Source organism: Meriones unguiculatus, chromosome 4 (assembly GCF_030254825.1).
Source record: "Meriones unguiculatus strain TT.TT164.6M chromosome 4, Bangor_MerUng_6.1, whole genome shotgun sequence".
NCBI lineage: Eukaryota > Metazoa > Chordata > Mammalia > Rodentia > Muridae > Meriones > Meriones unguiculatus.
This window is the reverse complement of record NC_083352.1, coordinates 82,199,808-82,224,604: the sequence shown is the minus strand read 5'-3', so window position 1 is coordinate 82,224,604 and position 24,797 is coordinate 82,199,808. Positions and strand designations below refer to the sequence as shown.

Sequence of the window (24,797 nt, the reverse complement as noted above, 5' to 3'; positions counted from 1 at the left end):
CAAAAGACAAACAAACAACAACAACAACAACAACAAAAAAAAAACAAGCCAGGAGGTGATGGTGCATGCCTTTAATCCCAGCGTTTGGGAGGCAGAGGCAGGTGGATCTCTGTAGACCAGGTGAGTTCCAGGACAGACAGAGCTAAACAGAGAAACTCCATCTCGAAAAACCAAAAGAACAAAAAACAAACAAACAAAACAGTCAGATGTGGTGATGCTGTGCAATGTTGTGAGGAGGACACGATTGCTAGGATATAGTTCCAGAGGTAAAGTGCTTGCCTAGCACATATAAGCCTGGTGTGCATACCTGTAATGCCTGCATTTAAGAAGTATTTGCAGCTGGAGAAATGGTTCAGCAGTTAAGAGCATGGGCTGCTCTTCCAGAGGTCCTGGGTACAATTTCCAAAATCCACATGGCGGCTCACACCTGAAGCCCTATGCAATCTAATGCCCTCTTCTGGTGTGCAGATATACACGAAGACAAAAGACCCATATGACCCATATACATTAGATAGATAGATGAGAAAGAGATGTAAGGTAGGTAAAGGCAGGAGGATCAGGAGTTCAAGGCTAGTGCTGTCTGTATAGTCAGACCTTGTCTCAAAAACAAACCAAACCAAAAACGAACAAAAAAAGTGTTAAGGACTATTATATAAGTACTACCAGTGCCAGCACTGAGCTTTCCCGCGCAGTGTTTCATTTTCCAACTCAATCCAACATCTACCTGTCCCTTTCTCTACCTTGTAAACAGACCCCTGACTTTGGAGTCTCCCCCTGCTTCACTTTGCCAGCAGTGATAATGAAACTACATGCCAACCAGGTGGTCTATATATGGGTCTTCTGTGTGCCCCTCATGAGACACACGCCTTTTGTGATTTGTAAATTTTCAAACCTGCTCACAAACACTATACCGGCATAGTTGGTGCTTTCCTTAATTTTTAAATTTTCTGTACTGGGTCTCGTCCAGGGCCTTTGCAACTGCCAAACCAGTGCTCAACCACTGAGCTCCACTCCCCATAGTTCTTCCTTTTTTTCAAGACAGAGTCTCACTATGTAGCCTTGGTTAGCCTGGAACTAGCAGTGCAGATCTGGCTAGCCTTGAATTTACAGAGATCGATGCCTGACTCCCTAGTGCTGGGATTAAAGCCACGTGACACATGCCTGGCTCTGCATCATTCTTGTCATGAGTATCACACAGATGTTGAGGAGAATGAGAATTTACTTCTATCAAAACGGCAAAACTTCCGGTATAATACATCCAACAGTATTATGAACTGTCATGTGTGGAGAAGTGATTCATCTTCATATACATGTTTATAAATTCAAATAACATTAAGAAACTCAACACTTGGGGTATGGAGAGATGGCTCAGCGGTTAAGAGCAATGAGTGCTCTTCCAGAGGACCTGGTCTCAGTTCCCAGCACCCACATGGCAACTCAAACCGTCTACAACTCCAAGACCTGAGCCTCACACAGACATACAAAAAGACAAAACACCAATACAATAAAAAAATAAAAATAAATTGTTTTTAAAAATCCAGTATTTATCTAAGTGCTCAGACATACAGGCAGGGAAAACATTTATACACTTAATATTTTTTTAAAAATGTTTAAAGAAGTCCTTCCAAATGTTTAAAGGAGCCCTTTCAAAGGCTGGGCACCACTGTCCAACCACGTTTGAGTTTTTAGCAGGCTTAGTAGTCACACCACTTTGGAGGTTGAAGCAGGTTGCTGTGAGTTAGATACTAGTACGGGCTACATAGTCCTACACAGAATCCGGGCCACAGAATCCTTGTTTCACATACAAAAATTTGTTTCAAATTAAAAACACAAAACAACAACAAAAAACCCATGGGGTCTTCAAATCTGTTTCAATGACCTAGGCCCTAAGAATGGACTGACTCTTGAGTCTCTTTAACACCGATCGCCTCGCTCCTAAAGCTATCTAGTAATCCTACCGACCACACTCGCTCCCCTTCTGGGGGTTTGAACCACCACGGTACCGGGAAAGGGTCCTTTTCCTGTGTTCACACATCTACGGATAAAAAAAAAAAAAAAAAAAAAAAAAAAAAAGCAAGAAAATGGAATTGGGAAACCTCGCGAGAGTGTGAGGGAATCATCCCGAAGAACGGGAGCCAGCGACACCCCGCAAAGAGAGGCCGGTGCCTCTGCTTCCTGTCAGACCAATACTGAGGCCAAAGCAGCCTTCACACACGAACTGGGGGACTTTTCCTGCACATGAGGCCGCGCGACCGTCACGCTTCGGGGCTTTGGTGGAGGCTCGGCAACAATGGGCGGCGACCTCAACGGAACCTTAAGCTTCAGAGCGCCAATTACCGGAGAACAAATTTCTCCGATGCGCAATGACGCCGCAATTGGGCGTGGCGGGAAGGGCCTAGAGAGACTAGCGGCCGATTGAGCCAATCAATGAGCACTATCAGAGCCGCAGTCCAATGGAGGTGCCCTGTGGGCACGCTAAGGGCGGGCCAGGAGCGTAAGACTTTTCGAGAAGACCCGCATAGAGCACGTTGTTCTCGGCCTCTCCCTGAGCTAGGCCAGCATGGCGGCGGTGAAGAGCCTAAACCCTAAGGCCGAGGTGGCCCGGGCTCAGGCAGCGCTGGCCGTGAACATCAGCGCGGCGCGGGGCTTGCAGGATGTTCTGAGGACCAACTTGGGTCCTAAGGGCACCATGAAGATGTAAGGCCGGGCTGGCGGGAGGGCGGGCCTGGCGGGTCAGGCTGGGCTGGCGGGAAGGGAGGGCCTGCAGGGTCTGTGGCTGCAAACTCGAGTCACTGCTCCCGGGCCTTCGCTCTGGCATTTTCTACAATATCTGTGCGGTCTCCCATCCAAGCTGCCCGAGTTCGCGCCGTTTGGGATTGCCAGTTGTACCCACTTAATTTAGAGGAAGAGGGTGGTGTGTGCACCCTTCCTGTACCCAGCCCCTTGGGCCCCATGAGCAAGGTCCAAAAGGAATTCTGTTTTTACTTTGTAGTTAGCAAATTAATGAAGTTCACTGGGACGTAGCGCTTTATTTTCGTTTGCTCTTAACTCCAGCCTTTCTCCCCGTTTGGACCCATTCCCCAAATTGTTCCAGCGTTCATGTTTTAGGTTTCATTGTCTTTTTCTTATCCCCATTACACCTGTTTCTCCTTTGTGGGACTATTCATTATTTATTTGATACAGAGTCTCACCGATCTGTTCTGGCTGGCCTCGAACTCGCACTTGAGAGAGAGAAAAACCACTACCTCCCTTTGGCTTCTTTATGAAATTCTTAGTTTGCTTTTTATGAAAAAAGTCACATTCTTACTCATCAATTCCTGCTCATATGACAGGCTCGTTTCTGGTGCTGGAGACATCAAGCTTACTAAAGATGGCAATGTGCTGCTTCATGAAATGGTAAGAGACGTGCTCGCTTCAGCAGCACACATACTAAAACTCCAACGATACAGACAAGATTAGCATGGCCTAGGCAAGGGTGACACACAGATTCGAGAAGCCTTCCATATTTTTGTGGGTTGAGGTGTTTAGGCAGCCAGGACTTGCCTGTACACTAACTTGGGACCATTTAATAAAAGGGTGCACCTTACAAACAGAAGAAAAAAATGGTAAGAGCCAAGATCTTTACCTCCCATTCATTCTTGTGGTGGATGAAAGTCTTCATTAGCTCATCATTCCTTTTAAACAGAAATATAGGAAGTAATATACTGGGTGAGAAGTTCTATAGAGTCTGACAAATGTATTTGGATCCCTGTTTGTTTTGTTTGTATAGAAAATTTCTCGCTACACAGAGAAACCCTATCGAAAAACAAACGAAAAAAGCTCTGTTTGCTTTAGCCAAGGATAGTAGCATGTCTTTAATCTCAGTACTCAGCAAGATCTCTGAGTTCAAAGCCAGGCATGGCTACATATATAGTGAGACCCTGTCTCACAAACAGGGCAACCTGGAAATAAAAGCAAAAGTAAACTTTTGCTTTCCACTAAACTACAGGAAAAATGATTCTTTCTTGCTTTTTTTTTATTTTTTTTTTTTAGGATAGCTCTCACTATGTAGCCCTGGCTGGTCTTACATTCACAGCGATTACCTGCTTCTGCCTCTGAACACTGGGATTAAAGTTGTCCACCTCGTGCCGGGCTAGCTGTTTTTTATTATAGTTATTGTTTTTGTCCAGGGATCAAATTAAGTTGACCCATTTCCCTGACCAGAACTTTCAGGTCCTGTAGTTCAAATCCCAGAAAAGAGAATGACTTGAAAATCCAAGCAAATGTCGCCAAGCTGGGCAGTTTTAAGTAGATGGCTTTAAAAGAAGTCTGACTTGTGTTTTACCCCAGGTAATGTTTTAAATAGTTCTTTTTCTACTTTCAGCAAATTCAACACCCGACAGCCTCTTTAATAGCAAAAGTAGCTACAGCCCAGGATGACATAACTGGTGATGGTACTACGTCCAATGTCCTAATCATTGGGGAGCTGCTGAAACAAGCTGACCTCTACATTTCTGAGGTACATTTATTAACATGTCACAGACATAGTCATAAGAAAAAATAGTTAAAAAAAAAAATGGAACGAGAGCAAGTGAGAAAAAAAGAAAAAAACTAGGGCTTCAGTGTCAAATCTAGAACACAGGGCCTTTTTATATATAATATTTTAAAATGATGTGAATTAGCTTCAGACAAGATTAGAACCTCTTACAGCAAAATTTTAGGAGCCAGTTTTGAATTTTGTATTTGTGGATTGCACGGTGAACACCCAAGTGTGCTTTGTAGTTCCCTTGGCCTTGACTCTGTGCTAGAGTAAAGTCTGTTCTTTTCCTCTGCATTGGAAGGAGTACTATGTCCTTTTAAATGTATTCAGAAAATCAGCACATCATCTTATCTTAATTGTATTAAATATTAATGACCCAAGTGTCCCATCAAATATTACTTAGTGAAGTATGATTGTAGCTAATTGAAGATTCAAGTGTTGGGGGTGGTTTTATGACTATCTTGATTCTAGGGTCTTCACCCCAGAATAATCACTGAAGGTTTTGAAGCTGCAAAAGAAAAGGCACTCCAGTTTTTGGAACAAGTCAAAGTAAGCAAAGAGATGGACAGAGAAACACTCGTTGATGTGGCCAGAACATCTCTGCGGACTAAAGTTCATGCTGAACTTGCAGATGTCTTAACGGAGGTTTGTATTAAACAACAGGTGCGTGTGGCACAGTGCACAGAGAAGGTCTTACGGAAATGGCCGTGGCAGTAAAAGCATAACATCTTCGCAGGAATGCTGTGGGGAATAAGGGGTTAAGGTTTTTCTCTAGCAGTGATAAACTTAAATCTGTCTTCAAAGCGGGAAGGCTGAATTGTTGCCAGGCCAGGTTTGGGAAGAATAATTGATACTGTTTTAGAAAGCCTCTAGTCCAGTGGGTTTGCTGTTTTGCACCTTTATAGGGACTGGTAGTTTGATTTGTTATGGTCAAATCAGACTGATTGATACTTTATTTGGGGAACTTTCAAACTTTCTGCTAATTCTCAATAAAATAAATTTGTTGTAAAAATAAATTGTTTTAAGATGTAGTTATTTGTGTTTGGGGATAGGGTGAGCTTGAAATAGGTTCTCCGTAACCTTTTCTTCGGTCCTTTTGTTCCTCTCAGGGCTGAGATTAAAGGCCTGTGACACCATCCGTGGCCGACCAACCATACCCAATGATTTCCCTGTGTTCACTATAAAATAATAGCAGTGTTGACAATTGTTCGGGCAATTGCAGGTTGAAATTTTAGAGACAGAAATTACCTTTAGCCTTTTACATTTTTCTAAAGAACAGCTGAAGTAAACTAAATTTATTAATGGTTATCTCCTAGGCTGTAGTGGACTCCATTTTGTCCATTAAGCAAAAAGATGAACCCATTGACCTCTTCATGGTTGAGATCATGGAGATGAAGCATAAATCTGAAACTGATACAAGGTAGGTAAGAGAATGTTTTTCTGTCACTGAGCTGGTGTCCAGGATAGGTTGGTGGGTGTAGGATTTGCTTTAAACACCATGCACTGTTGAAATGAGGGAGGACTGTGTTGTGTTTGTGATCAGTATGATCAGAAATAAGAATATTAATGAGCATTTAATGATATGCTGGGGTACAGTACATAACAGAAAGACTGCTGGTTAAAGATTCTAGCATGAGAATATTTCTTTAAGGGAGTTAAAGTGATCACACTTCGGTTGTCTGCTGGTTGTAGATCTACATAGTTGATATTTTTGTTCGGGTGTCCTGTGTCTTAGAACACTGATTTTTCACATCTGACCTTAAGTCAGATCTGACTGAAGAGTTTTTAAACAGCTTTAGAAATTAGTAGACCTGTATGAAAATTACTGTTTTAGTAGTTACTTTTTATTTTATTGGTATGTGTCCCATCTGGTATGTGTAAATAGAAGTGGTATAGATTTTCCTGTTTTATAGCTTAATCAGAGGGCTTGTTTTGGATCATGGAGCACGGCATCCTGATATGAAGAAAAGAGTAGAAAACGCCTACATCCTTACTTGCAACGTGTCCTTAGAATATGAGAAAACGTGAGTTCATGACCCCTTCATGGTGGGAGGGGGTTGACATTTTATCACTGTAAGGATGGTAATGAAAACATGGGGACTTAAGGTTTGTTGTAGCTCAGTGGTAGAGTACTTGGTTAGAAAGTGTTCAGCCTAATGCAGCCCCCTCAGTCCTGTTAAAACTAAGGTAAATACAGAAATCTCTTCCCCCCCCCCCTTTTTTTTTAATAGAGAAGTGAATTCTGGATTTTTTTACAAGAGTGCAGAAGAGAGAGAAAAGCTAGTGAAGGCTGAAAGAAAATTCATTGAAGATAGGGTTAAAAAAATAATAGAACTGAAAAAGAAAGTCTGTGGTGATTCTGATAAAGGATTTGTCGTCATTAATCAAAAGGTAAGAATTTAGAAATTTAGAATTAGTCTTGTTTATATTAAGGTGAAGGCTATTGAAAATTTTTTGTTTTTATCCAGGGGATTGACCCCTTTTCCTTAGATGCCCTTGCAAAAGAAGGTATTGTAGCTCTGCGCAGAGCCAAGAGGAGAAACATGGAGAGGTGAGTGAGGCCAGCTTGATACTGTGCAAAGTAGTTAGAATTACTCCTTTTGCAGTTCTGCCTGTATTTGCATTTTATTAGCATGTATTAATTGAATAAGATAATTGATTTCATTATTATATAAGCATATAATGTGCTTTGGTCATTTTCACACACATTCCCCATTACTCTAGTTCCTTTCTTTCTGTCCCTATCTTCTTTCCAAATAGTCTATTTTTGTTTGCCTTTTAAAAATATTTTTAGCCAAGTGTGGTATCACATACCTTTGATCCCAATGCGTGGGAGATATAGGAGAGTGGATCTCTTGAGTTTGAGGCCAGCCTGGTCTACAAAGCAAATTCCAGGACAGCCAGGGCTGTTGCACAGAAAAACCTTATCTAAAAAACCAAAACCAAAAAAAAAAAAAATAATTGGCCAGGATTGCAAATACTCTTGGTTTCATTGTGGAAATCTATGAATTAAAAAATCTACCTTGGACTGGAGAGATGGCTCAGTGGTTAAGAGCACTATCTGCTCTTCCAGAGGTCATGAGTTCCCAGCGACCACATGGTGGCTCACAACCATCTATAAAGTGAACTGATTCCCTCTTCTGGCTAATGTAAATGCAGATAGAACACTCATACATAATATAAATAAATCTTTAAAAAAAAGATCTACCTTATTAAAACTCTTCTGTGTGTGAGTTCAGGTGTGTGCATGCCACATCATTGACAAAGTCCAAGGACAGCTTGCAGGAGTCCTTCTCTTGTACCGTGTGGGTCCCAGGGAACTGAGGTTGACAGGTTTAGTCTTTAGCTTTGAGGTGCTGTCACAAGCCCCCAGTCTTACCATGTGACAAAGGCAGAGCTGTGGTCATCATCACTGTCATCTCACTTCATTTTTTTCTTCCCCTGGCCTTTGACACCTTCTATGAGTGGATTGAGGATATTTGTCATTTTCCGTCTTTAAATTTTTTAGACTTTAAGACAGGACCAGGTGGCCTCAAATGCAAAGAGATCTGTCCACCTCTGCCATCTAGTGCTGGAATTAAAGACATGTGCCACCATACCATCTGTATTTTGCATATATGTGTATGTGCTATAGGCATTCAGTATCCACAGAGGTCAGCTTAGGGCACTGACTAGGACTGGGGAGTTACAGATCCTCAGTCAACATGTGAGTGCTCTGGGTTGAGCCTGGGTCCTTTACGAGAGGCTCTAGGTACTCTGCCCCCCATCTCTCCTACCCATTTGTTTTTAGTGGTTCTAGAGAAAACAGAAGTGGAAAGTGCACGTTTAGAGTGTACATGCAGCAGCAGCAGCCTGGTAGATTTTGAGGCAGGGTCTCAGTATAAACCAGGGTGACATCTAGGTCTACAGGCAACTTCAGGAGGGTAGTATGTTAGGTATGGTTACACACAAAGCTGTAATTCGGCCTCCGCTTGGGAAGTGGAGGCAGTCTTTCAGCCTACATACATATCGGCCACACATTCAAAATTAAAAGTGAGGGAGAGAGAAGGCAGGCTCCTGAAAAATAATTCTTCCTTAGAACCCCTGGTTTTGTTTTGATGGCCTTGCCAGGGAGGTTTAAAGGGTCAGTTACCAGTTAGGCTCTGATAAATGGGAAGATTTAAAATACACTTTCATCATGCATTTCTGAGAATCTCCTTCCTAAAGACTGTTGGGCTTACCGTATTTGGCTTAATGTGCTTACTGACATGGCTTACTGTTGCAGGCTGACACTTGCTTGTGGTGGGGTTGCTCTGAATTCCTTAGATGACCTGAATCCTGACTGTTTGGGACATGCAGGCCTCGTCTATGAGTACACACTGGTAAGTGTTTTCTTCCTAAAGAAAATACTATTTTATCAGTGGTTGAGTAGAAAATTTTAAACTTAAAATCAGGCTTTCTTAACTTTATGTATTTATTTTGGTAGAGTCTCACCACATTGCCTGAACTGGCTTGGAACCCTCTGTATAGGGCTCTTCACTGAGTTTAATTGAGGTTGCTTGCAGGACCATAGGAGGAAGGCTAATTTACTGGACATGGGCAACTTAATTTACTGGACATGGTTATGTTTTTTTTTTTTAATGTAGCATTTTGGTAGTTTATTGTAATATGAGTTGAAAATCAAGTTTTTAATTCTGTCGGGTCTGGTGGAACATGTTTGTAAACCCAGCACTCAGGGAGGCAGAGGCAGGCAGAACTCTTGTGAGTTCTAGGCCAGCCTGGTCTGCAGAGTGAATCCAGGACAGCCAAGGCTGTCTCAAAAACAAACAAACAAAAAAAGTAATTTCTTTTGCACCTGGTATTGTTTCTCCCCTTTATTTTTTTTCGTGAATGGGATGATGGCTGTTTCCTAAACTACTTACTCTTCGATGTTTACTCCCAATATTCTTTGTATAGTACTGTTTTTGTATTTGTTAGTTTACTGTGTAGCCTTGTGATTCACAGAGACCTGCCAGCCTCTGCCTTCCAAGTGCTGGGATTAGAGGTGTGGACCACCATGCCCATGGGTAACCTGTTTTTGACAATAATTTCTCTTCTACACAGGGTGAAGAGAAGTTCACCTTTATCGAGAAATGTAACAATCCCCGTTCTGTCACATTACTAGTTAAAGGACCAAATAAGCACACACTGACTCAAATCAAGGATGCAATAAGAGATGGCTTGAGGGCTGTCAAAAATGCTATTGATGATGGTAAGAGCAGCAGTATTTATTTGAGTCTTGTGTCACTAGTTTAAAAGGCATGGCTGAATACTGTGTTCTTTAGTCAGTAATTTACACAGCCAGACACCATGCAAAAGTAAAGTCTTCCTTTTAAAATGATTGATATGCTATATTTTATGGTGTATCATTATTAAAATTTAGTACAAATAAGTGAGTAAAACTGGTGGTTCTTGAGCTACTTATTACTACCTAGGGTTAGGTTGGACCATTTTACCATAGGTTATTGATTGCTTATATGTACTGTGGCTTAAAAAGCAAGTCTGTGCTGGGTTGTTCCTCTTGGTACAGCGCTTAGCTAGCAGGTCTGAGACCTGTAGTTCCATCATTATTACTGCAGAAACAGATACTCTGTATATATAACTAATCACAGGCATAGTGAATTCATTAGAAGTTAATTGATGAGATGTGTATTTCTCCATGTAATGAATTTTAAACTTCATTATTTTGTTTTGTATGCATTAGGTATGTTTTCTCTTTCTCTCTAACTCAGCATATCTTTGTTCGTTGCCCAACAGGCTGTGTTGTTCCAGGCGCTGGTGCAGTGGAAGTGGCAATGGCAGAAGCTCTGATTAAATACAAGCCCAGTGTGAAGGGCAGGGCTCAGCTTGGAGTGCAGGCATTTGCAGATGCCTTGCTCATTATTCCCAAGGTTTGAATATTTTGATAGTCTTTAGCTATGGTCAGTTGTAAATGTTAGTTTCCTCTACTAGGTCAGACCAGTTGTGGAGGCATGTGCCTTTAATCTTAGCACTTCTGGGGCAGAGGCAGGCAGATCTTGGCCAGCCTGGTCTACAAAATGAATTTTAGGTCAGCCAGAGGTATTTTCCCTGGGTGGGACAGGCAAGCTCTAAATTTCTGCAGCCGTACAGGAGAGTGAGCTTGAGGGCAGGCATAAATTGAACACTTAATAGCTACATGGCAGGAAAAAGAGGCTTAGTGGCCAGATTAACAGCTGCAAGGCTTCAGGATAAACTCAAGGAGAAGCTTGCATTTTTTTTGTTTGAGTAAAACTAATGGACATACCAGTCTTGATTAGGTACTCAGTAAAGATTATGATCAGTGCTTTGATATGCTAGGTTTGGAGTGTGTTAGAGAGTTGGTCTAGCAACACGTTTGCTCTTTGGAAGAGAACTCTATCTTCATTTAAAGCATGCAACCCCACATCCTGTTTATATATTAGATAAGGGGCGAGAAGGGGTATGCTGCGGTGCATATATGGTCAGAAGCCTGCTTCCAGGGGAGTTCTTTTTAATTGGAAATACTACTCGTTTATTGAAGGCTTTAACCCTCAGTTCTCAATGTGTCTTCTCAAGAATTTAATTTGTTCTAGGTCCTTGCACAGAACTCTGGTTTTGACCTTCAGGAAACACTAGTTAAAGTGCAAGCTGAACATTCAGAATCTGGTCAGCTTGTAGGTGTGGATCTGAACACAGGTGAGAATGCTGCACCTTATCCTTGGAGTAGAGCTAAATGGGGGAAGGCAGGTAGCACGAGGATCTGGGTACCAGTGTTGTCGTCCTGAGTTGATGGAGCACAACTAACTATCTGACAGGTTCAGATAGGGAGCTGATGTTTTAATTGGGATAAGGCTAGTGCTGTGATTTTAGCATCTATTAACACAAAAGTACATGTATAAAGCTTGAAAGCCTGTTGTTAGCATTGTCACTGGTTGAATAGAAGAGGTTTTGGTAATGAGGGAAGTCAAAAAAGCCCATTTAATGTGGGTCAACAGGATTGTGTCCAAAACAGAGGGATGTCCAAACAATGGCAAGCAGTGAACACTTCTGACAGGAAGTCATTGCTATGGACCACACATAAAAGATGTTTTAGATAGGAGCAGTGATTGGATGTGGTTCCTAACGGATAAGTAGTCAGTGGTAAGCAATACTGTTCCTTATATTTTAAAGATCCTAGATTACAGGTGCAGCCTGTAATCCCAGCAGAACTGAGGCAGCAGGAACATAGCCTGGGTACTGTCGTGGGCTACATAGCAAAACTGTCTAAAAATAGTCTGAATTGGCCCTTGTTTTCTGTTCTGGAATTGGCAGGGTTTGTTGATGAATAGAATGTTTTCTTGAAAAAAGCATTTGATAAGGTATGGCTGTTTGCAGGTGAGCCCATGGTGGCAGCAGAAATGGGTGTGTGGGATAACTACTGTGTGAAGAAGCAGCTGCTGCACTCCTGGTGAGTTTGAACTCAGGATAGCTCTTGTATGTACTTTGATCAGACATAGCAGTTTGAATTGAAATGGTGTTCTGAGCTGTCTTTTTTTTTTCTTCTCCTTTCAGTACTGTGATTGCCACCAACATTCTCCTAGTTGATGAGATCATGAGAGCTGGGATGTCCTCTCTGAAAGGTTGAAGGAGTCCACCTTGCAACTGAACCTATAATACTACAGAATAATGTGGGGGGAAATGGTCTTTTTTGTCCAAGCTTCAAGTGATTTGGAAAAGAATTTTCCCAACTGAAAAAAAGGAACAGGACATTTGGCACCTATTCAAATTATAATACTGTAATTTTTTTTTTTTTTTTGAGGAGTGTATGAATACACTCAGGTCTTTTTAGCCCACTGAACAAGATGGTTTAGCTACAGTGGTAAAAAATTAACATACCAAGAAAGATAAACGTGTTGTCTGCATTGTTCCTTAAGTGTTCTTTGAAAAATTGTAATGGTTTTCTCCTAAAGGTGTGGTGGTGCATGCCTGTAAGTAAGCCTAGCACTTTGCAAGTAAAGTCAGGAAGTTATGCACCAGCAGCTCGGACTATAGGAGACCTCAGCTCAAAGGAATGGAAATTTTTTTTGTTACGGATGTATTTTAAATCAGCCAGCCAGCTCCCTGTTAAACATGTAAAATTCTTGCCAATGTAAAACACATCTGGGTAATTTATGGTTTTCATAGTGTCTCTAATAAATACTTGAGTGAAGCTGCTGGGCCAGTTATTCACACTTTTGAAATAACTGCTAACATGTTCTCAGAAAAGCTAATATGCACTTATCACAGGGAGGCTGGGTCAGGGGATCACAATTATAAATTAAGACCGAATGAGAACGAGGGGTTTGGGGCAGGAGGAAGAAACAGTTACAGTGTAACAGCCAAAAGAGTATGGACTTTGGTGAAGCACAAGATTTTTAGGCTATTTCCAAATCTTTAAACAATGCCTTTGCCAGATCGTTTTCTCACCCAAATACTTTCTTGGTTACCGAGTGTGTCTGTGTGTGTGTTTTGAGGCTTCCCAAATGGAATGTTTTGAGAGGTGGGGTTCCCAGTATTCTCCAGTGAGTGAAATAAAATTTTGCGTCCTGTGGTCCCGTGTTACGCAGTTAAACAATAGAAGGTGACACCCAGGTGGAGAGATAGGTTTTTTTTTTCCTTTTTTTTTTTTTTTTTTTTATTGTTTATACAACATTCTGCCTGTACGCCGGATCTTACTATAGATGGTTTTGAGCCGCCATGTGGTTGCTGGGAATTAAACTCGGGACCTTTGAAAGAGCAGCCAGTGTTCCTAACCTCTCAGCCATCTCTCCAGCACCCTGGGCTGCAGCTAGCCGTCCTCACAAAGGCCAAAAGTTTTCAGGATAAAATCGCTCATGGGAACAAGGCAGGGTGTTGGCCCGGGTGTTCGTGGGCGGTCCCTACAGGGATTCTCCCACATAGTGCCCTGCCATTGGTTACGAAGTAAGGGTCTCCAGCATCAAGCGAGGGCGCAGGCGCAAGCGCCCAGCAGACGCATGCGTGCTGAGTCTTGGCTCCTCAGCATGGGTTCCTGCTTCCCTCTTCTGTCGCTGCTGTGGTTCCTCTTCAGCCCCAAGCTTCAGCTAGGTTAGTGTGTGGCCCTGTGCCTGTATTCCCCATCCTTGACCACTTCAAAATGATTGCATCCAGCCTTTCAGATGCCGCCCCCACCTCGGAGGGTTTTTGCGGGGCCTCTGTCCATTGGCCGGGGTTGGCCACCATACATTGCACTTTAGTTTTGAAGCAGTTTCTCTGGTCCTCAGCCCTGCCTAGGCCGCTGAGTGCTGAGAGCGTGCTGGCTCGCCTTTCCTCCCTATCAGTTCCCCGTCTTGAGCTGCTGCAGCCCTGCGTGCTACATACTGGTAGAAAGCTTTGAAAGCTCAGGATGCACCAAGTCACGTACATAAAATCCGATGCCATTTCCCACCTTGTAACTAGCAGTACGCAATATCGTCTGTTTAGATGCACCTTTTAGCTCTAGTCGCCTTATGGTTTAATTTTCTCTTTTAGAATATTTTATATGTATGAGTGTTCTGTCTCGGTGTATGTATGTATACCACGGGCTTGCCTGGTGCCTACAGAGGTCAGGTAGACTCCCTGGAACAGAAGAAACATGGTTATAAACCACTGGGTGGGGTGCTGGGGACTAACTTGGGGCGTCTGCAAGAGCAACAGGTGCCCCTATGTGCTAGCACCTACTTTAATCTTTGAGGCAGAGTCTCAACTGTGTCGCCTTGTCTGGCCTGGAATGTAGACCAGGCTGCTCTGGAATTCAGAGAGTTCCGCCTCAGCTGAGCTACACCTCAAAGGACCCTTGTTTAGGGGTTTTTGATAGAAAGGTCTTGGCTGTGTAGCCCAAGCTACTGAGCTTGTAATGTCCTTCACAGCTTCCTTAGGGTTGAGATTATAGACATAAAAATTGTTCTTAGGTTTTATTTTGGTGTGTGACAAGGTCTCACCATGTAGTCCCAGATGGCCTAAAATTCACTGTAGACCAGGCTAGCCCGAAACTCATTATGTAGACCATTAGGCTGTCCACAAAATCACAAAGGTTCATCTGTCTCTGACACCACGTGCTGAGATTAGAATCGTTTATCACCAAGCGCGGCATAAAAAAAAAACAAACCTTTTATTTATTTTTCATTTATGTATGTGTGTGCCATGCGTGTGCAGATTCTGACCAAGGACAGAAGACTTAACCTAATCCCTAGATTTTATTATTATTATTGACTTTCCCGACAGGTTTCTCTGTGTAGCCCTGGCCGTCCTGGAACTCACTGTGTAGACCAGACTTGGCCTTGAACTCAGAGATCTGCCTGCTCCTCTCTCCCAAGCACTGAGATCGAAGGCTCTTGTTAGTTTGCTTGTTAAATTAGAATCAGACTGCAATGTATATTGCAGTTGTTTGATATTTAACTTCCCGTTAATTTTAGATTTCCCTGCTCACTCATTTTTCCCTCTCTTGGAATTATTCCTGAAATGGGTAGAATTGTGTCAGAATAAGAAGAGGTCTAAATATAGGATCCTGAAAGGCTAGATATGGTCACTTACACCTTTAATCCACCTCTTGAGAGGCAAAAGTAGGCAGATATCTGTGGATTCCAAGCCAAGCTAATCTGCAAGGTGAGTTTCAGCCAGCCCAGGGTTACAGGTGTGTGTGTGGGGGGGGGGGTTAACCTTGGCACCAAAAACTAAAATAAGAAAAGATCTAATTTTAAAATGAGAGGCTGGGTTGAGTACTGCCTAGCATGTATGATGCCCTGGTTTTAATCCCCTGTGACACACAAAGTTCTTAAATTGGGGCACAGTGTCATATGCCTGTAATCTTAGCATGGGCGAGGCTTGGGTGGGAGGGGCCCTTGAATGAAGGAGCTGGGGAATGGTATTTGTCTTGTTGGTTTTTTAAAAATAAGACAAACGGCTGGACAGTGGTGCCATATGATCCCAGCACTCAGGAGGCAGAGGCTGGCAGATCTGTGAGTTCAAGGGCAGCCTGGTTCACAGAGTTTTAGGATAGCCTAGACTGCACATACAAACCTTATCTCAAAAAAAAAAAAAAAATCTCTAACACACATATGCACACAAATTCTGGGGCAGAGGGAGTGCGGTTCAGTTGTACAGTGTTGCTTAGGCTGAACCCTGGGTTTCATCTCCAGAATTACATAAACTAGGCCGTGGTAAACCTGTTACACTAGCTCTCAGGAGGTTGAGGCAGGGGAGTCAGGAGTTCAGCTTCTCCTCAGATACATAGTTCTAGTCCAGCCTGGGCTACATGAGACATCATCTCAAAAAGAAAAAATAAAAGTCTTCAACAGTACAAAGGGAGAGGCAAAGAAACAGCATGAACAGAAGTGTGGGTGAAGCCAGGCATAGTGGCTTACATAGTAATCCCAGTACTCAGGAGGCAGAGGTAGGTGGATCTCTGTGAGTTCAAGGCCATCCTGCTCTACACTTTGAGTTTCAGTCAGAGCTACATAGTGAGACCTTGTCTCCGAAGGTCAAGGTAGGAGGTGGGGGTGGGTAGGGAGGGATGGAGTGTGGCTGAAAATGTAGATGTGCATGTAGATGAAAATGTAGAAATACTTCAGGTATTTCAATTTTTTTTGAAGTTATAATTTCTTTTTTCCTTCCTCATCCCCAGACAGAGTTTCTCAGTGTAGAAACTGGGTGTCCTAGAACTCACTCTGTAGACTAGGCTGGCCTCAAACTCAGAGAAAATATACCTGCCTCTGGGGCTGGAGAGATGGCTCAGTGGTTAAGAGCACTGTTTGCTCTTCCTAATGGACCCGAGTTCAAACCCCAGCACCCACATGACAGCTCACAACTGTCTGTAACTCCAGGCCTGACACCAATGCACATTAAAAAAAAAAAAAAATCCCAGATTGCTGGGATTAAAAGTATGTGCCACCACCACCCAGCGAGGTCGTAGTTTCTTATGTTACTAATGAAATAATGAACTATCTCTCTTGCGGAGGACCTAGGCTTGGCTCTCAGCTCCAGAGGACCCAGAGCCCTCTTTTGGCCTTGATGGGTACTAGCACACAGTGCATTTATATACATGCAGTCAGACACTCATGAAATAAAAGTATTTTTAGAAAGCCGAGTGTGCGTTAGCTGGGTGTGCATTTAGTCTAAGCACTCAGGAGGCGAGCTCAAGCTTGAGGCCTGCCCGTCTACCTAGTGAGTCCAGGCCAGCCAGGGCTGCACAGAGAGGCCCTGTCTCCAAAACCAAATAACAGTAATAATACAAAGGTAATGAGGTCAGTGAAATCTTATTTATGTACTTATATTTGCATGCATTACTAGTACCTCTCCTGTTCTGCAGGAAACGCCCAGGCTCCTGCCATGGTGCAGCTGCCAGGTGGGCGATTTTTGATGGGAACAGATGCTCCAGATGGCAAAAATGGTGAAGGGCCTGCCCGGGAAGTGACAGTTAAATCTTTTGCCATCGATGTATTTCCAGTCACCAATAAAGACTTCAGGTATTTCAAGTTTTTTGATGGGGGTTAAGGATTCTTTCTAATCTTTCCTAATTCTAATCTTTATTCCTAATATTCCTGTCTCAAAAATAAATAAATCTTGATAAAAGAGATAGCTGTAAGATATTAAATATAAAAGTTTCTCACAAGTCACAAAATATATAATCTCAATTTTTGTTTCTGAAATTTTAGATATTATTTTATGTACATGAGTATTTTGCCTACATGTTAGTATGTGTACCCACATGCATACCTGGTGCCCTCAGAGAGGAGAAGAAGGCCTCAGATTCCCTGGAATAGGAGTTACAGAATGTTGTGAGCTGCCATATAGATTTTAGGAATAAAACCTGGGTCCTCTTCTTGTTTTGCTTTTCCAGATGGTTCCTCTATACAGCCCCTGGCTGTCCTGTACCTCATTGTGTAGATTAGGTTGGCCTTGAATTTAAAGAGCTCCACCTGCCTCTGTCTCCTGAGTGCTGGGATTAAAGGCATGAACCACTGCCTCCTTGAAACTGGGTCCTCTTTTTATTAGTTTTATTAATAATAATTTTATTAATAATTTTATTATTATTATTTCAGTTTAATTACATCCCAAAGGTGCCCCCTCCCTTCTCTCCTCCCAGTCTCCCCTTTCCCCTTCTTCCCCCTTCCCTCTCCCTTTCCCTCCAGAAAATGAGAGCCTCTCCCCCTGTATCAACCCTCCCCAGCACATCAAGTCACATCAGGACTGAGCACATCCTCATCCCCTGAGGCCAGGCAAGGTAGCACTGCCAGAGGGAATAGCAAGCAATAGTGTCCATGTTAGAAACAGGCCCCCAAACTGGGCCCTCCCTCTTTAAGAGCAAGCCTGGTGTGTAGCCCACACCTGTAATCCCAGCACTCAGGGAGGCAGAGGCAGGCAGATCTCGTGTGAATTTGAAGCCAGCCTGATCAACATAGCAAGTCCAGGATAGCCAAGGCAACACAGATAAACCCTGTCTGGGTGGGGCGGGGGAAGAGCAACAAAGGTCCTTAAATGTTGAACCCCCTTCAGCCCTGATCCCAGTTTTTATAAGTATGTAATGAAAGCTACAACACTTCCATTAGTTAGTGGGCTTTGCACATGCTTTTGTGGCTTTAAGAGGAACAAGGGAGGCTAAGGCAGCACCACAGGTTAAAGATGGGATTGGCCACGTAAGTTTCAGGCCATCCTGATCCCCTGAGAGGACCCATCTTAAAAAAATAAATGAATAAGCAGAAAACAAAAAGATGTGCTCAGAAAGACAAAACTCTAAAAACAAATGGTTGCAGGGACAGTGGGGAGTTTTGGAAGTGATTGCTACAATTGTTTCTTGAATTTTAGTATAATAGTACTTACATACTTTTTGGTTTTTTCTCCTAGTGACACTCTCATATGTAGCTCAGGCTGTCTTGGAACTCTTGATCATTTCTTCCTCAGCCTGGTCTACAAGCCAGTTCAAGTTCCAGGCCAAAAAAGGCTATAGAGCAGTGGTTCTCACCTTGTGGGTTGCAACCCCTTTAGGGGGTCAAAGGACCCTTTCACAGGCCTCACCAAAGACCACCAGAAAACACTGATATTTACCTTATGATTCATAAGAGCAAAATTCCAATTATGAAGTAGTGATATGGGTTCAGGAATAGCCACACACTGACCACTCGAACACCAGACTCAGACTGTTGGAAGTTTATTGAACACTGAAAAAAAACCTGACAGGTCAGGGTCACAATCTGAATTGGGGAGCCAGAGTGTGATGCCAGTCTATTTCTAAGGCAGGCTTTAAAAAAAAACAATGTAACCAGGTAGCAACCAGGTAACCAGGTGTAGGAAGAGAGGAGGGGGCTGTGCAGCATTATATCATTTTGACTAGCTAAACATAATGGATTTTGTTCCAAGTGTCTTGTGTCTAGGTAGCTAGACAAAGTGTTTTAGGCTGATTGGCTAGGACACAGGCTTGGGGACTTTCCAGTTCCCACCATTCCAGGAGAAAGGAACATAGCAGGATGTTGCTGTCTTAGCTCTAATAGAACATTCAGTTATCTTTATCTCAGGCAGAGCTTGCATTTATCATCTATTGTTTTATTCTGAGCAGCAGGTATTGAACTATTGAAGTGTATTCTCATCCGAGGCATGTAGGGCCTGAGAACATGAACTTTATTTTACCTTATAATCAAAATGGAGACTTGGAGACTAAATGGTTTCTGATAGTCTAAAGGCTACATCAGGTGTAAACAGAGGAGCCATAGTTATGCTGAGAGCTAAAGTAGGTCTCAACAGAGGGGCTATAGAGTTTAAGCAGGTTATAACATTAGCAACAAAAATAATTTTATGGCTGGGGTCATAGCATTAGGAAGAGTCCCATCTGAACAAAGCAATACAAAAAAGCCTCACAGAGCTATATACTCAAAAGAGAGATTTTTACTAATGCACGTTCTAATTTTATAGAAAATCTGGTCAGGTGGGTTAGAAAAAAGGAATAATATTTTGGCTTCTCTGTGTAGCCTTGGCTGTCCTGGACTTTGTAGACCAGGCTGGCCTTAAACTGATAGAGATCTGCCTGCCCCTGCCTCCCCAAGTGCTGGGATTACAGGCATGAGTCACCGTGCCTGGCTGAAACAAAAAATAATCTTGATGTTGCATGAATGAACACACAAATTGAAAGTAGCTTGGCAAGGTCATTCTTTTTGTAAAAAGGGTACATCAGGCCCCAAACCAGTCTGGCAAGCACACCTGGCCAAGATGGTTTCTGTCTCTTATCCCTGCCATTGTTGATGACTATATCTGATCCATTTTGAAGCCAGGCTTCACAAGCTGACAGGATTGGCTAAGCAGCTGGAAGAGGAAGATTCAGGAATTGAGTTCTTACAGGCATAACTCCTTTGATAGGAAAAAAACAAAACAAAACAACAAAAAACTAACTACCTTTTATAGATTAAAAGCAAACAACAACAAAAAAACCTACCTTTCATAGAAAAAAAAAAGAAAAAACCTGTTTTTCATGGGTATCAGGCTTATTTATTTATTTACCTACTTATTTATTGAGTCAGAATTTCTCTGTGTAGCCATGGCTGTCCTGTTGTACCCAGTTTTTGAGACCCCAGAAGACCACCGACTATACTAGGAGTCAGAAATCATCTACAAAAGCAAAGAGCCTTTATTCAAGCTTAAGCTCAGTGAACTGACACATCACTCAGAGGCTAGGAGTCCTGAGCCTAGAAAGAATTTGGTTTTTATAGAGTTTTTAGCAAGGGGAAAGGGCTTCCAGACTTGGCGGTTACATGATTGAATAACATTCAGCAAGAGCAAGCTTGCTACATAGTGATTGGTGAGAGGCAAGCTGTGACCATCTACAGTAACTATTTTGGTAACCATAATGACAACATGTAATTGTTTTAGTAACTATAAGGACAACCGTAGTTTTGACCTGTTTTCTGATCAGCTAGTTTTAGGGTTGGCACATTTTGTGGTCATTCTAAGAAATGTTATGGCTTTCTATAAATATAAACACACTTTTCTGAAGGGGGGGCTAAGTTTTAAGTTGCATATAAGATGGAGACAAGTATCAAAATAGAGTCTGGGACTGGAGAGATGGCTCAGAGGTTAAGAGCACTCACTGTTCTTCCTAAGGTCCTGAGTTCAATTACCAGCAACTACATGGTGGCTCATAAAAAAAAAAAATTTATTTAAAAAAACAAAAATGGAGTCTGTTATACTCAGGCTCCTCAGACCAGGCTGGCCTCGAGCTCTCAGGTTAACTTCTTGAAGCTTATGTGAAAACACTTGCAGGACACACGGCTCCCTGGAGCAGGGGAGGTCATGGGTAGGGTGTGGAATCCTTGCCATTAAGCCAAGTGAGCTGTCTCTTTCCAGGGAGTTTGTCAGGGAGAAAAAGTACCAGACTGAGGCTGAGGCATTCGGCTGGAGCTTCGTCTTTGAGGATTTTGTCTCCCCTGAGCTGAGAAACCAAGCCAGTCAGATGCCGGTGAGAGAGCCTGGTCTTGGAGGGGATGGAGGTTGGAGCTGGACAGAATCTTCTGAGGGAAGGGGGTCACCTGGGTGCCATCGTGGTGGAGCAGACTCAAGGACAGAGTGGAGGCAAGAGAGAGTACACCCTGCAGTTAAACTGAGCAGCCAGGGTGGTCAAAGCCAGAGGCATTCATCACGATAAATCTGGTTACTTGGGAGGCCGATGCAGAGTCAAGGCCAGCCTGAGCACTTTAGAGAGGCCCAGTCTCAAAATAGAATTTCTGTTTTTTGGAAACAGTGTTTCTCTGTGTGTAGCCTTGGCTGCCCTGGAATTCTTATGTAGACCAGGCTGGCCTCAGACTCACAGAGATACACCTGCCTCTGCCTCCCAAGCATTGGGATTAAAGGCATGAGCCATTGCTTTCAAAATGGAATTTTTGTTTTTTTAATAACTTACCTATTTCCTATTATATGTACATTGGTGTCCTGCCTGCATGTCTGTCTGTGAGGGTGTCAGATCCCCTGGGACTGGAGTTACAGACATTTATGAGTTCCCATATGGGTGCTAGGAATTGAAACCTGGTCCTCTGGAAGAACAGCCAGTGCTCTTAACTGCTGAGCCATCTCTCCAGCCCCTAAAATGGAATTCTTAAAAAAGGTCTAGAGCTGTGGCTCAGGAGCAGAGGGCTTACCTCCTAGCATGTACAAAGCCCTGGGCCCCGTCCCTAGCACTCAGGGGAAAAAAGAGAGGACAGAAAGAAACAGATAGCCCTCCACTTTAGCTTTATTGTGTTTTATGTAGGTGGGGGTGTCTTTGTTTTGCGACAAGGTCTCACTGTATAGACCCTGGAGCTCATGATGTTGACCAGGTTGGCACTGCCTCCCAAGTGCTGGATCAAAGGTGTGCGCTGCCACTGCCCAGCATTGCTCTAGGTATTTTGTGGGTTTTTTTATGGTTTTTTGAGACTCACTATATAGTGAAAGATGATCTGAAACACTGGATCCTTCTGCCTTTGCCTCCTAAGTGCTGAGAGGACAGGTATACACTGTCATACTGGGTTTATGCAGTGCTGGTGACCCAACCCAGGGCTTCATGCATGCCAGGCAAGCATTCTGCCAACTTAGCTACGCGCCCAACTCCAGAATATCACTTTATTTATTTGTTTGATTGATTCATTATTTATTTATTTATTGTTTTTTGAGACAGGGTTTCTTTGTGTAGCTTTGACTGTCCTGGACTCACTTTGTAGACCAGGCTGTCTCTGCCTCCCTGAGTGCTGGGATTACAGGCGTATACCTTCGTACCTGGGTCAGAATATCACTGTAAAAAGATTCCGTCTATAGCCAGGTGTGGTCAAGTATACATTCAGTCCCAGAGGTGGCAGAGGTGGGGGGATCTCTGAGTTTGGCCTATCTATGTGGTGAGTTCTAGGCAATCCAGGCTACATAGTGAGACCTATCTCAAAAAAAAATAAAATCCTTCCACAGCCCACAGTCTGTGTTCTGCTTCCAGGGTGAGTCAAGAAGTGTCCTTGCTAGGGTCAGATTGTCTTGCACTCACGCTGTTTCTGTCTTTGCAGTCTCTTCTATGGTGGATACCAGTACAAAAGGCATTTTGGAGGCAGGTGAGTATTGCTTCCTCGGCCTCATTTTCTACCACTTCGGAATTTCATTCATGAAATTTGGCTTCTCTAAACCTCTAACTTGTCCAGGAATACTGAAGTGGTGCTTCTGTTTGTTTTTATTTATTTTATTTTATTTTTAAGGTTTCTCTGTGTAGCCCTAACTGGCCAGAACAGGCTCTGTAGACCAGGCTGGCCAGGAACTCGGAGATCTTCCTGCCTCTTTCTCTGAGTTCTGGGAGTAAAGGCATGTGCCACTACGCCCAGCCGAGAATGAATTTTAAGGAGCTACTAAGGCATTTCAGGAGTAACCTTGTTCCCTCTGCTCTAGTTCCTTGCCGTATTACCTACTGCTCTCTTTACTGAGGAATCTTTTTGTCTCCCTCCTCCCTCTTCTCCAATGGCACCTCACTCCATAGCCCCGGCTCCTCGTTCCTCAACCTTCTGAGTGCTGGAATTACAGGTGTGTGCAACCACTGTCCTCACTCAATGAGCCATCTTTCCCGACTTCCTTCCTCTAACCAGTGTAAAAGCTGAACTGAGTCACCCCAAGCCAGGCCCTTTTCAGCCTTTCCCAGGATCTCAGAAGCCTGTCTCACTTCACCCTGGCTGTCAGCCTGCAGGTCCCGGCTCTGGAATCCGAGAGAAACTGGAGCTTCCGGTGGTACACGTGAGCTGGAATGACGCTGGTGCTTACTGCTCGTGGAGGGGGAAACGGTTGCCTACAGAAGAGGAGTGGGAGTTTGCAGCCCGAGGGGGCTTGAAGGGTAATGTGGATACCACGGCCATTCTCTTACTCATCTTCCTGCCCTGTCTTGAAAGGGTGGGGAAGATCCAAGTCCCCTACAGTAGTGATTTTTTAAAATTTTGTTTTTGAGACAGGGTTTCTCTGTGTAGCCCTGGCTGTCCTGGAACTCACCCTGTAGACCAGGCTGGCCTTACAGAGATCTGCCTGCCTCTGCCTCCCGAGTGCTGGGATTAAAGGTGTGCACACCCACTGCCCGGGCTACAGTAATGATTTTTAACGTGAGTGACAGTGTAGAATAAAAGGGCGAAGAGCCCTAAACAGTCTCGAAACAGGAAACCTCCACCAGTCCCTGAGCTGCCCAGAGGTTTAGATTCTATATAAGTCTTGCCTTCTGCTCAGTTCTCTGCTGCTTCTTGCCCAAGCAGAGGAGGCCACCCTCCGGGGCTCCTCCCTTTCAATAAATGAGTACACGGTCTGTTGTGTTCAGTGATCCCTTGGCTCCCGACTGCCAGGGTGCCCCTCAGGGCAGAGCTGTAACACCTTCGCTGGGGAAACCACCTCCTCCTGGAGCAGAGCTCTTGGGCTTGCACTGGGGAAACCTGGCCCTGCAGCAGCAGGGCCAGGGCTGTTAACACTTCTGTAAGGGAGGCCTTTCCCTTCGGAGCTGCCTCACTGCTGACGTTCTCTCATAGATAGACACTCAGACAAACCACCAAAGCACATAAAATAAAAATAAACTATTTAAAAAAATACTCTTAGAGGGGGCTGGAGAGATGGCTCGGAGGTTAAGAGCACTGTCTGCTCTTCCAGAGGTCCTGAGTTCAATTCCCAGCAACCACATTGTGGCTCACAACCATCTATAATAATAAGATCTGGTGCCCTCTACTGTCATGCAGATGTACATGCAAATAGAGCACTCATATGTAAAATAAAGAAATAAAAAAATAAAGTACTCTTAGAAAGCCAGACATAGTGGCACAGGCCTTAAATCCCAGAACTCTGGAGGCAAAGGCAGGTGGATCTCTGTGACTTTAAAGCCAGCCTGGTCTATAGAGTGAATTCCAGGACAGCCAGGGCTGCACAGAAAAACCCTGACTCAAGGAAAAAAATTGGGGGGGGGGGGTATATGACATATATAGAGAAAGATAGAAAGGTTCTCCCTCTGTAGCCCAGCAATTCTCCTGCTGGAGTTAAAGTGAGACCAGTCTCAAAAAGAAGATAATAACAGCTATGAGGCACCACACTTAGCTTAATTACATTTAAATAAATATAATTACAACAATATAGGTTAGGGGCAAAGAAGAGCTACCAAAAACTTCACCCCCTTTCCACTGGGAGTTAAAGAGTCACTTTTAGGCTTGTTAACTCATGCCTGGAATTACAACACTTGATAGGCTGAGGAAGAAACAGCACCATGAGTGGGAGGGAAGGAGTTACTGTTAGATATCACTGATTTGTTCATATATCTGTC

At 43.4% G+C, this 24,797-nt stretch overlaps 2 protein-coding genes and 3 non-coding genes across 6 annotated transcripts in view; all 5 read left to right on the top strand.

Moving 5' to 3' along the window:
• The first annotated feature begins 2,478 nt into the window (after nt 1-2,478).
• Nucleotides 2,479-12,704, top strand: Cct6a (chaperonin containing TCP1 subunit 6A). The gene is made up of 14 exons (XM_021657217.2): nt 2,479-2,697; nt 3,333-3,396; nt 4,364-4,498; nt 4,991-5,164; nt 5,836-5,939; nt 6,433-6,543; nt 6,751-6,910; nt 6,988-7,070; nt 8,784-8,880; nt 9,602-9,749; nt 10,295-10,428; nt 11,110-11,212; nt 11,891-11,963; nt 12,068-12,704. Exons 1-14 carry the CDS (start codon nt 2,561-2,563, stop codon nt 12,138-12,140), a joined length of 1,596 nt encoding a protein of 531 aa, XP_021512892.1. The 5' UTR covers nt 2,479-2,560; the 3' UTR covers nt 12,141-12,704.
• LOC132653913 (U6 spliceosomal RNA) lies at nt 3,406-3,510 on the top strand. The gene has a single exon (XR_009591737.1). It is a non-coding gene; the product is annotated as a U6 spliceosomal RNA (small nuclear RNA).
• LOC132653837 (small nucleolar RNA SNORA22) lies at nt 4,730-4,864 on the top strand. Its single transcript, XR_009591679.1, has one exon. It is a non-coding gene; the product is annotated as a small nucleolar RNA SNORA22 (small nucleolar RNA).
• Nucleotides 9,797-9,927, top strand: LOC132653834 (small nucleolar RNA SNORA15). Its single transcript, XR_009591676.1, has one exon. It is a non-coding gene; the product is annotated as a small nucleolar RNA SNORA15 (small nucleolar RNA).
• A 769-nt stretch (nt 12,705-13,473) lies between the features above and the next one.
• The window catches only part of Sumf2 (sulfatase modifying factor 2), a 16,716-nt gene continuing 5,392 nt past the window's right edge, over nt 13,474-24,797 (top strand). The window contains exons 1-5 of one of the 2 annotated variants that reach the window (XM_021657197.2): nt 13,474-13,600; nt 16,839-16,995; nt 20,861-20,972; nt 22,537-22,581; nt 23,195-23,345. In XM_021657197.2, coding sequence (XP_021512872.1) covers nt 13,510-13,600; nt 16,839-16,995; nt 20,861-20,972; nt 22,537-22,581; nt 23,195-23,345 — 556 coding nt within the window. In that variant the 5' untranslated portion in view covers nt 13,474-13,509. The remainder of the gene's footprint in view (nt 13,601-16,838; nt 16,996-20,860; nt 20,973-22,536; nt 22,582-23,194; nt 23,346-24,797) is intronic. The other variant, XM_060382272.1, reaches the window with a different exon arrangement.